General features: G+C 45.8%; 1 protein-coding gene across 1 annotated transcript in view; it reads left to right on the top strand.

The window, feature by feature from the left end:
* Nucleotides 1-2,799: 2,799 nt before the first annotated feature.
* The window catches only part of DCLK3 (doublecortin like kinase 3), a 184,904-nt gene continuing 175,269 nt past the window's right edge, over nucleotides 2,800-12,434 (top strand). The window contains exon 1 of the mRNA XM_086964754.1: nucleotides 2,800-4,664. Within this exon, the coding sequence (XP_086820880.1) occupies nucleotides 2,901-4,664 (1,764 nt within the window). The 5' untranslated portion in view covers nucleotides 2,800-2,900. The remainder of the gene's footprint in view (nucleotides 4,665-12,434) is intronic.

Here is a 12,434-nt window from a genome sequence, read left to right as displayed (position 1 = left end):
CGCAGCTTCTTCTTTACCGGGAGGAACTTGCGTCGTTCCTCTTGCACCAGTGGTGTGAAGTCCGGGTATATGGAGAAGGAGATGCCATTAAACTGCAATGTTCTTTGAGACCGGGCCGCCCGCAAAGCAGTGTCGCGGTCACGATAGTTCAGCAGTTTAGCAATTATTGGCCGTGGCGGAAGACCAGGTTTCGGCACAGGCGCCAGGGATCTATGCGCTCTTTCTACAATAAATTGAGGAGAGAAAGCGTCCTCCCCCACCGAGCCTTTCCGCAACTTTTCAACGAAGAGCTCCATCCTGCCTGTGTCCGTGGATTCTGGAACATTGGGGACGCGTATGTTGTTCCGGCGGCTTCGGGCTTCCAAATCTTCGTTTTTGGCCGCAATGACCCTGAGCAAATTGTCCATTCTAGCCAATTGCGTCGTGTGAGTCGAGGTGGTATCCGTGTTATCGGAAATGCTTTGTTCCACCGTCGTGAGCCTCTCCTCATGGCGGTCCACCTTATGCACCAATGCATCCAGTCGGGCAGTGACCCCATCGACCTTCTCAACGACGGTAGCAAACCCCTGCCACATCTCTTGAAACAGGCTGTGCAAGTTGATGTCCTTGGTGGGGGATGAGATGACTTTTGGAGCGGCAGCACTAAGCCCAGACTCCGCTGGCACCGATTTGGCGTCCTTTTTGGCTCCATCGAAGCTGAGCTTGGACTGGCGGTTGACGGGTCTCACCATGGCTAAATAAGTCGCAACGCTGGGGCACTGCTGCACAGTAGTCACAGATAAAATGTAATGGAGTACCAAAGGAGGTTTGTGCAGTCCTCGTAGGTAGGGCACTGCACAGCAACTGCCAGTGAGACACCGCCGTAGGGGACACGCAGATGTCCGGTGGTAGGTGCCAGTCACTTCCCGCTCACCCCAGGCGTACTCGTGATAGGGGGCCGTGGATGCCCGGGTTTAGTGGCGCTGTATCGGTCACCCGCGGGACATGCTGACTACAGACACTTGCACATGCAGCTTAGGTTGGGTGGGACTCCGGTTCACCAGGTCCAGGAGGGAAGCAGGGTCCGATATAGGCAGGACTCCACCAGGAGCCCCCACGCGATCAGGGCAGCCCAATCCCCAGTCTCGCAATGCAGCCACAGGTAGGGACACTAGCACAGGTAAGTTGGGGGGAAGGACCCCTCACGATGCAGTCTTGGAGGTGCAGAGGCCGGCAGCAGAGTCGCAGCGGCAAGACCAGTGTGTGGCGGGCCCTGGGGCACAGCGCAGGCAGAGCGTTCTCCTCCGCGGTAGGCCTCAGGCAGGCCCACCGCACCCCAATGCGGATCTCTCGTGGTCTGTGTCCCTGAATGTTGATGGCGCCAGTGCGAGGAGGGTCGCGTTGGGCGCCCCGAGGCCGTCCCGCCTCACAGCGTCCGTCCGGACGCGAGCAGCCTCCCACCTGCAGCAGCGGCCAACAGAGCCAGTCGTCGGAGGGGGGGGTGGGGGGCCGCACATGGACGTGGGCAACAGCGGAGCGTTCCTCTCCCCCGCCTCCGGGCAGCAGGTGTCTCGATCCCAGGCAGCTCCCGGCTCCGCGGCCTACCTCCTCGTGGTCATCCCCGGGGTTGAGTGGGCCGCCGCAGCCGTCTCCTTCCACACGCAGGCTCCAGGGCAATCGCCGGTAAAACTTCAGCGGGCGATATCTCCGGCACCGTTTCCTTCAGTGACCCCAGACTTGGGTCGAGTGTGGTTCAGAGCACCCGGCAGCGTGCAGGGCGGAGATCGGGCAAATCAGTACCCTGTGGTGAAGGATAATCGTAGGATTAGTGATCAAGGAGCGGGAGCTGCGTGTCTAGGCAGCCATTCCGCTTGCGCGCCCTCTAGCGCCCCATTTGTTCGCCATAAGTTGGCAGGGTATGCTCAGGCAGATGAACTACTCTCAAAAAACGATCTCCCTGACTCCAAAAACGTTCTCTGACTGGCGGTGCAATCAGCAGCTGTGTCACCTTCCAAAATGGTGACACAGCTACCGAAATGCCCCCCCCACCCCCAATCTGGTCTGATATGCCTGTATTCTGGGAACGCCATTTGTTCGCCAGAAAATGGCCAAATACTTCTCCGTGTTCTACTCCTGATAAATCGAGTGAGTAAGATGCGCCTCAGATCTGACGCTGCTTTTTCTGCTAAAAATTAAATTATTACCGTGGAGTTTTTAGAACCGGATATTGAACTGCAGAGGACAGTAGCCACATTACTCCAGAGACAAGTTATTTGGATCTTTATTTTATTTTATTTTATTATTAATCTTATAGAGCGCGACAGCTACCCGTGAGGGTTTCCCGGCGCTAATTGACAGTGACAGCATAGTAAATCCCGAAGAAGAATTATTGGACAAAGAGCCAGGTCTTTAAGGCTTTGCGGAAGCGAAGGTGACACTGCTCCACTCGTAGGTCCAGGGGAAGAGAATTCCAGAGTTCCACTTAAGCAGCATTTTCAAAAGCTATACTTTTTTCAAATTATTCATGTGAAATAGCCTCCTTTTAACTGTTAATGTGACCAACTAACAATATCTATATCGCCACTCTTGTTGCAAAGTATATACTACGTCCTGCCTCTTCAGTGCTCACTTTTCCTGTACTTTGAAAGCAAAAAAGTTGTATCTGTAATTTTGGCTGATGCGCCGGCTGGGGTGAAACAGAAATATGTGATGATTGTCACCATCGGCAGTAAAATTTTATTTTCTTCATGTGTTTTTTTATGTTAGTCCAGCAGTCTAATATCTTTGTTTGATTTATTTCAGGCCATCCACTGATATCTGATCAACCATATAACACCATCAGCCCAAGAAAGCCGGATAGGTTATGTCAAGGAACATATCCACCTGTGGGTCGTGGATATTTTGGAAAACCTTTCTTGGGAATGAACAGTTACAGTTCACCATTTTTCAATTCCAGAAATGGTTTTCATACAATCCACTCAGAGAATAGCCCGGTCAAGCCAAGAATTGTGACAGTGGTAAAACCTGGAAACTGTGCCTTGCGAAAGATCACATTATTACTTAACAGACGATCTGTGCAGACTTTTGAACAGTTGATTGCTGATATTTCAGAAGCCTTGGGATTACCACGGTGGAAAAACGATCGTGTGAGGAAACTGTACACTATAAAAGGGAAAGAAATAGGAGGTATATCTGATTTCTTCAGGGGAGACGATGTTTTCATTGCTATGGGACGGGAGCAGCTTACAACAAAGAACATTGAAACAGTCATAGAAGAACTTTATCCGGAGAGCCTGTGTGCACATGCTACTGGAAAAGAACATTGTGAGACCTCTGAAAGAACTGTTGATAAGCCAGTTCACCAAACTTTGAAAGTAGATAGTGGCTTTGAGGAGTCCAAAATCCCAAAGATCTGCTGTGGTGCCAAATCTCCTCGACTAGCCACCAAACATGATGAGAAAACTGACTGCAAGATCCGACACACGGAAACAGTAAAGATAAAAAAGTGGGAGCGGGAGAAGTGGCACAGAGAGCAAGGACGACCTCCTGAAAAATTAAAAGAGGGGCAGAAGTGCTCCAAAAAAGATACAAATGTCGAGGCTAGGACTGCAGACATGAATGTGAATGACATTGTCCAATGCGAACAGTGCAAAAAGCAGAGACAGGTTAGGCGTAAACTACACCGTGAGAGGCAGGTATGTGGTTCACTAGATGTCAAACACCCAAACCTGGGGAATTGCCAGAGATACAGCTTGGAAAGCAAAGCACACATAAGTTGTGGAACGTTTTCGAGAAGTTCTATAGGAGGTTATGAATTGGAACGTAATGGCAAAGACTGTACCAGTCACCCCAAGCATATTTATGGTAACTTTCATGAAATTACTAATAAGCTAGATAACATTGAAAAAGAAGGTGACAATTCTTTAGTGCAGAATGAACTTCTCATTAGGCAATTCGTGCAGAATAAGCAGGAGGCTATTGATCCTCAATATGGCACCAAAGAAGACCGATTAGAAACTAGGGAAAAGAAAGGAAGTGTTTTCACTCTGAGAGGAAGTTGTAGAATATCAGAAGATTGTCAGGTACATGAAGAAAAACAAACCAAAACACACCTGGGTGAAAAGGAACAGGACACAAACCCCAACAATAGCTACTCAAGGACAATAAATACAGAAACTGGTTTGGAAAGAGTGCAAGAAAATGGAGGCCTTTCAGCCATAACAGAAACAAAAGAGTTTAAGCAACTTTCTGATAGGGGGCCAAAGCATTTGAAATGTAGAGCTGATGTAGAGAACTATTATGAGATTGGCCGGACAATCGGGGATGGGAACTTTGCCATTGTGAAGGAGTGCAGAGTCCGCAGTGTAAATCAACAATACGCCATGAAAATTATTGACAAGTCCAAACTCAAAGGGAAAGAAGACATGATTGAGAATGAGATCTCCATAATCAAGGATCTTTCACATCCCAACATTGTGAAACTGCTAGACGAGTATGAAACGGAGACTGAGATTTACTTGATCATGGAGTACGTGAAGGGGGGTGATCTTTTTGATGCAATTATAGAGAGTGTTAGATTCACAGAACATGATGCTGCACTCATGATTGCTGACTTGTGTGAGGCTCTTGTTTATATTCACTACAGGAACATTGTCCACAGAGATCTCAAACCAGAAAATCTCCTGGTAAGTTGTATATCTGATCACTTTTAAATGTACATTTTGAAGTGATATCCGAGTTCCAAACACAATTTGTGTGTCATATCCAATTTGTATAGGTCTGTTTCACGAAGTGATGAACATGAAAACTCACATTTGCCATAAAATGAAATATTGCATGATACAACTCACTCCGGCACAGAATGCCCAGAAGTGTCTTGTGCTTGTTGTGAAGGGGACAGTTATGCCATTGTTATCGCTATATATAGTGTTTTCTTACTGTAGAAATATTGTTCGTAACAAGCGTGTGCCAAGACAGTGTGACTAACATTGGTGTTGTCATACTCTTGTTGCTGTTACCTGTCTCCTAGTGTTGATTCCTAACTGCCACCTGTCATAAGCAAGCCTGGGTTTTCTCTACCAATCCCAGCAGATTTTAGACCCATCTGTAGCTGATGTAGATAGCCCATGGCTCAGCCTCCCCATACTTTGAAGGAAGATGATGAGCTGGTTGTGCTTGACTGGCTTGATCCTGGCTAAATATCACACTAGACTGGAGGATAAATCCAAACACCAGTGACTGTGATAGGTACAGTAGTGGTTCATTGAGTTGTTACCTTCGTACTGCACTTGACTGGAACAACCATAAACAGTTTGAGGAATTGAGGAGGTAGGAACCAGGCAGCTGTGTGATTTGCTTCCTTGTGAATTTAGGTGACTGTGTTCATGTTGAGAATTTTACTGAACTAGGGAGTAACCAACTTAGGAGTGGACCTTACATGTCTACGTGTCTATGATGATAAATAAATCTCTATAAAATATTATCACAAATACGAGGGAACTGGACATTGAATTACATGACACTGAATAAAGGCAATGAACATCTATGAACAGAATGTTGTTAAAATAATCTGAGGATCTGTTTTTACAACTGGTTATACTATCAATGTGATGGGTTAAAATGCAATCACTACAACAGTCAGGAGATCATTAACCACTGGCCTTTTCTGAAATAGACTTTGAAGCCTATAATGTGGGTGGGTGGAAAGCCTTCAGGGAATGGATGACTGCCCTAAGCACAGGAAAAGGCTATGCTGCACCAAAGCCGAGGGTCAGTAGGAAACAGAGACCTTCTGCCCCCTGGTTTTCCCCAACCCTGAAAGAAGAGCAAAGGAAGGTCAGGGCCCTTGAGCGGATATGGCGGATTAATTATACAGAATCTGACCAGAATCAGTATAAAATCGCCCGCCGCCTCTATCATGGGATGATAAAAACGGCCAAAAAGGAATATTACACTGAAGCCATAACAAAAAGTAACAACAAACACCTTCATTAACCCCAAAACTATGCAGAGAGACATTCCCCCCTCTCAAACTCTATGCAACACCATTGCAGACTTTTTTGAGAATAACATTCTAATGCTCACTAAAGATTTCCCCCACCCTCTACCTCAAGAGGAGATTTTAATAAAAAAAAGTGCCAACATAACGATGGACCTCATGTCCTCTTTCCAACCTGTTAGCCTAGAGGAATACAGGACAGAAATCCTTAAGATAAAATCAGGCTCACCGTTCGACCCCTGCCCTCCGTTTGTTCTCCACACATTGGTAGAGATTGCAAATCCCATCGTCAACAATATCATAAACTCCTCACTCAATTTAGGCTTAGTCCCGAAAGAATGGAAACTTGCAGTAGTTAAGCCCCTGCAAAAAAAACTGTTACCAGACCCCACTACTCTCATAAATCTGCGACCCATTTCCCTACTTCCAACCTTCTGTAAACTAACAGAAAAATCAGTAAATAAACAGTTAACTGCCTTCCTGGAGGCCAATAACATCTGGCACCCCAACCAAGCAGGTTTTAGAGCTCAGCACTCGACCAAGTCAGCTCTAATCTTTACCTCCGAAACACTCAGAGCCGCAATGGACCAGGGAAAGAAATCAGTTTTGGTACTCCTAGACCTGTCCGCTGCTTTCGACACGGTGTCCCATACCATCTTGGTAGACCGTCTAGCCGCGGCAGGAATAGCCGGAAGTGTACTGGGCTGGCTGAAAAGTTTTCCTAGCAAATAGGCGACAAGTGGTCACCCTAGGCCATTTCAGGTCAGAAGGAAAACTACTCAACTCAAGAGTGCCCCAGGGCTCCTGTCTGAACCCGACGCTCTTTAATGTTTATATGGCCCCCCTGATTGCCCTCATATCTTCCTTTGGCATAAATACCATCTCATATGCGGATGATACACAGCTCATCCTGGTATTGGAGGACGATTCCAATGGATGAACATGAACCATCTCAAATGCAACTCTGGGAAAACGGAGATTTTACCCTTTGGAAAAGGGAACCTGTTCAACCCCACACTATGGTGGTGGGAGGACGCCATCATCCCCCCAAACACTGCTCTCTCAGTCCGAAACTTAGGGATTACATTCGACCCCTCCCTGAATTTCAAACAGCAAGCAGTGGCCGTAGCAGGGACCTGCTTTAGCCTAATAAAAGGGCTCAGAAAGTTTTTCGACCTTATCCCCTTCTCAGCAAGAGAAATGGTTGCAGTAGCACTTATAACATCACGCCTCGACTACTGCAACAGCCTATATGCAGGTACTAACAGAGCAGTCTGCCACAAACTGCAAATGGTGCAACATGCAGCTGCTAGACTGGTGCTAGGATGGAAAAGGAGGACCTCCGCCACAACAGCAATGGACATTCTGCACTGGCTGCCAATCCACAAGCAGGTGGTTTTTAAAATCCTCCTAATTACCTTCAGGGCCTTCAATAGAAACGGACCCAGCTACATTCAGAGTATGTTCCAACACTACACTCCCTCGCGATGTCTGAGATCCCAAAATGCCAACCTCCTCACCATCCCCAAATTCAGACTTAAAACCAGAGGAGAAAAAGCTCTGGCAGTATTGGGCTCCAAAGCCTGGAACATACTCCCACCACCCCTCCGTCAAATCACCACAGAAACAGCCTTCAGAAAGGCCCTCAAAACCTGGATTTACACCTTATCTGACTCACAATAAAAAACTTAATCTAAACCTACCAACCTATATCACTACATGAACAAGGCCTCCTGTTTGTTCCTCTCTAAAGCGCCAAGATGCTCCCTGGAGTGTAGTCCGCGCTATACAAGAACCCTTTACATTACATTACATTTAAGCCTAATACCTCGTTTTGCTGGACCATTGATGTATTCTAATTAGTGCAGAGGCTTTGGCGGGAAAACTTTATTTGGCTATCCCTAGGTACTTTAAGTAACATGATGCCACATCATATTCTCAAATGTACATATTTCATTCATCAAAATACAATCACTGGGCTCTTATATAAAGATATAAAATTACAACTTATTATAAGGCACATGCACAATGATATCATACAGCTCAATTTCAGGAGTTTGAATAAATATTACAAGGATTCACATTTTCCTATAAGAGAATATACCAGGAGATGGAACATAGGCATAAAAAGGACAAATAATCCACTAAGAAGCATCAGACATTTAAAGGTGCAGTATAAAGCATTCACATGTACTTTCCATTAAACCACATACTCTATTAATATATTTGCTTTGCATATCTCTTCTTCTGCACATGCCTTTCTCTCTCGTAAAACTGTAGTTAGTCCCTGGATCCAATCTTAAAATAAGATTTCATAAAGAACAGTATTTGTTTCTAGCCATCACCAGGGTTTGGGGGCCTTTTTTATTTTTATTTATTTATTTATTTAATGCAATTTTATATAGCGCAAACATTACCCGAAGGTGTCAGAGCGCTTTCCATATGAACCATTTGCGATACATAAGGACTTAGGATTACATGAGTTACATAAAAGATACAAAATTGCAAATGTACAAGTTGTGAAGTCACACAAGGAAGAGATACACACAGAAAAAAATATTGCAAATATACAAGTTGAAGAGACACACAAGGAAGAGACAGAAACAGAAAAAAAAATGGAAAATGTACAGGTTGCAACGTCACTCAAGGAAGAGATACAAATGGATACACTCTAAGAGTCACATGGTAGAGAGTACAAATGTCTACTACATATACTAGTGGTTAGAGTTATCTCTATATACATATATATACAAATAGTAGATTTTCCCAGGTCAAGACCCAAAAAACCAGGAGAGCAGAGTTCCATTAAGTGGGGTCGGAGGGGGACGCAGTCACAGCACAATGGGGGGGGGGGATGGGAGGGATACAAGGGTATGGAGAAAAGGCAAATCAGAAAAAGGAAGAAACATTTGAGGAAAACGAGGGAAAAGGGTAAAGGATGAGGGAATGGCCAAGATGGCGTGTCAGGGTCCGGAGAAAAGCCCCCGAGAACAGCAGCAAAATGGCAGGCAGGACAAAAGGAAAAAAAAAAAGAAAAAAGTAAAGAAGACCATGAGAGTGAGCCAGTGAGCATGAATTAAAATGCCAGAAGAAGTCAGGGGGGGTACATAGTTCAAAAATCAAAGTCAGGAATGGAGAGGAGACGTTGTTGCTGATGTTACAGCAGCACCTGGCAAAGGACTGGAGCTTACTCAGTACCAAAACCAGCTGTTTCAGTAATTGTAATTGAATTTATATAGCGCTTACTACCCCTTACGAGGCATTGATGCGCTTAACAGTGAGTAGCACGCTACTCCGGAACCCAAGGTTAGTAGTTAATGGATGTATGACGTTACAACGCATACTTTTACTCCGCATACCATTACAACGCGGTATTTACAACGCATACCGTTACAGCGCATAGCGCTTTGAGGTGCTGGATAGTGGTAAGTATAATTTACTATTCTAACTCCAGTCCCCGTGGACCCTAGGGAAGGTGTTGGATAGTAAATTATACTTATTCCCTATCCTAGAGCGCCCCCCAGCGCAATGCGTTGTAATGGTATGCGTTGTAATGCCTGCGTTGTAGTGGTAGTGCGTTGTAAAAAATGTGTTGTAACAGGTGTATACCGTAGTTAATCCAGTGACTGCTTCAATTTGTTACTTGCTCTTATGAAAAAATGCATGCATGTACCCCAGTTGTTTTGTGATAGATTATATTAATACCAGTTAGGTGTGGTGATTAGTGGGGGTTATGAGGTTTTAGGTGAATGACTGGTGTAATAGATAGGCTAGCGGGGACTAGGTAATGTTAGGTTACAGGAATAGAGGGGCATATTATCAAGGGGGTTTATCTTTTTTGGCTTTAAAAGCCAAGAAAGCGGAGATAAAATGATCTCCCTATTACCTAGCTGTCGCTAACACCATTTAGCGACAGCTAGTAGGAGATAGCGACCATCTTGGGCCCCGCTTTGCATGTCAGGGGTCCGGGCAGTGTTAACTGCAGGGTCTCGGCTGCTGGTACCGGAACCCCGGCCCACAGAATATCGCATACACAGGAGCCATCGTACTCCTCAGGAATATACCCGGTGTCACAACTCCAAGACTCGGCAGTCCTACCCAACCGAGGACGGAAGAGGTATCGCTCCCCCGGCCCCTTGGACAACCGAACACTTAGGAGTCATTGCATTCCTTTTTGACAAAACCCGGTACCAGCAGCCGAGACCCTGCAGTTAACACTGCCCGTACCCCTAGATCCCTGAGATAAAGGCAGATCATCCCTGTCATCCTACTGCACTGTGAGCAACCCGCAGAGGCAGGCATGCCACGGCCACATACTCCTCAGAGGACATAACCCATACTTGGGTGGTTGTACTATTATTACAGGCAGGCAAATGTTTGAATTGTCAGTCCTGATGATGGCCCCATGTAATTAGAGCAAAAGGGATCAAAACGTCGACTTTACATAGTGTTTTCACAGCCTAACCATTGTGTTTAATCTAGTTGTGTCTAGCACTTCTTGGCATTACTTCAATCTACCACTGAGTTAAAAGTGGCCAATATTGCTCGTTTTTTTGCCTGTGAAACTCCTCCTTATTTGTTATATGTTGTCTGTCTCCCTTGAGTATGGTACAGGATTGTGCCCCAGAATTATCTGTTTAACTGCTTACATTGTGTTCAAATAAACACCTTGTCCGGGTGGACAGAGGACAAATATAGTCTCCTATTATGGCCTATATTTTATTCTTGATTTTGATTTTGATAACCTAAGGACCCTTGTCTTTAAAAGCTTAGGGCATATATGTGCACCACATCTGCACCCATGCTTGTTTCAGGGGTGCAACAGGGTGTCCTTTTGACACCCTGGCACTCTTGAAATGGCATTCGTAATTTGCGATTCTCTAATTGGGAATCCCAAATTGAGAATGTCTTCCTATTCATCCCTATGGGCCTCTAGGCTCATAGGAATGAATGGGGAGGTATTCTTCAATTGAGAATTGCAATTAAGGAATATGTAGGATTTGCAGAATGTATTACAAATCCTACATACATAGCGTTTTGCGATTCTCAAATAGCGATTCGCAAAAAATCGCTATTTGAGAATCGCAAATGGACATTTTCACACATTTGGCCCCATATCGCTACATAACATCACACAATGTCCCTTAAGGGACAAAAGGGAGGAATACGGTGGAAACAAGAATGAAAAGGTATTTCAGTTGTCTAAGTGATAGTGAAAATATCTGACCCTGCTTTTCACAAAGGAGAGCACCCCTGATCCACCTGACCAAAGCAAGATGCATGTATTCTGTGAAGCAGTGCACACAGCTTACAAAGTATTTTCAGTTTGATAGCAATATGCCCCTGGCAAGGGTTTCAGATGCTCCAGAATGGATCAGATGCCTTAACTAGCAAAAAAAACATATCACTTCTCTCAGTGTTCCACATGTAGGGCCCTATTATGAGTCTGGAGGTCTGAGGACCGCCAGACCCATGGAGGTTCGGCGGTGGCAGTCCAGCCACTGCCGCATTGGCGGTCCGATTTGCCCTATTACTTGTTGGGTGATTGGATCGCCCTGGGACAGCCGCCGCCAGGCAAACCGCCATTCCCTGGAGGTGGTGTGGCGGTCAGGAGGCTGCAATATGCTTTGCTAGACTGCCGCACTCCTGCCAAGCATATTACAAGTTTCCTCTACTCAAGGGTTTACATGGAGAGGAAACAAAGGGGGCCCTACTGGGCTCCCTGTGCCTCCTACGCTTGGAATGCACACAGGGGCATGTGCCCCTGATGTGCATGCACAACAGTTCCTGCAGGGCATGGACTTCCATGTCCATGCCATTCAGTAACCTTTTGAGGCATTCCCATTGCAGTGCCTTTTTAAAAGGCACTGCTGGCTTTGAATGAGGCACTGCCCTGAACACACTTCCTGCCCAACTACTCAAAAGTCGTAATCTGGCGAGTGGGAGGCGGCAACCTTCGGCGGAGCGGTAGCGTGGGAGTTTTCACCGCCACTCCTCCGCTCTGCCAAAAGTCGTAATCAGGCCCTTAGTCTCTTGGGGGAGCCAACTGGGGCAACACATTCTCATTCAGTCCTTGCTTTCATTAGTTCTTAGTACCTTTGTATCAGAATTCCCGGACTGAGGTCAGGAAAAAGGGAGTGTTGGAGCATTACCCATTGTCACAGATTTGTTTTTGTGCAATCACCAGTAGCACCTTATTCTTCTATTCTGTAAATGGTAGCAAGTGGTGGTTTTTCCTGGCAGTACTGCCGGTCAGTACATCTCTTCAGGGACCTTTGTAGGAGAGTCTGTAAGCTTCTCACACTAGGCATTGCTTTAACACCCACCACATATCTAGTAAGTTAGTCAACACTTTCCTATCTCAGCCAAAAGCATCTATCCAGGAATTAAGAGCTCTGTTAAGTAGCTGTGCTGTCTACTCTCTCCACCTTTTGCATCTGGCTTCAGTAAGTTTTTG

Source organism: Lissotriton vulgaris, chromosome 4_1, assembly GCF_964263255.1.
Source record: "Lissotriton vulgaris chromosome 4_1, aLisVul1.2, whole genome shotgun sequence".
Lineage (NCBI taxonomy): Eukaryota > Metazoa > Chordata > Amphibia > Caudata > Salamandridae > Lissotriton > Lissotriton vulgaris.
Note: the sequence above shows the minus strand (reverse complement) of the source record. Positions and strands in the feature narration are given on the sequence as shown.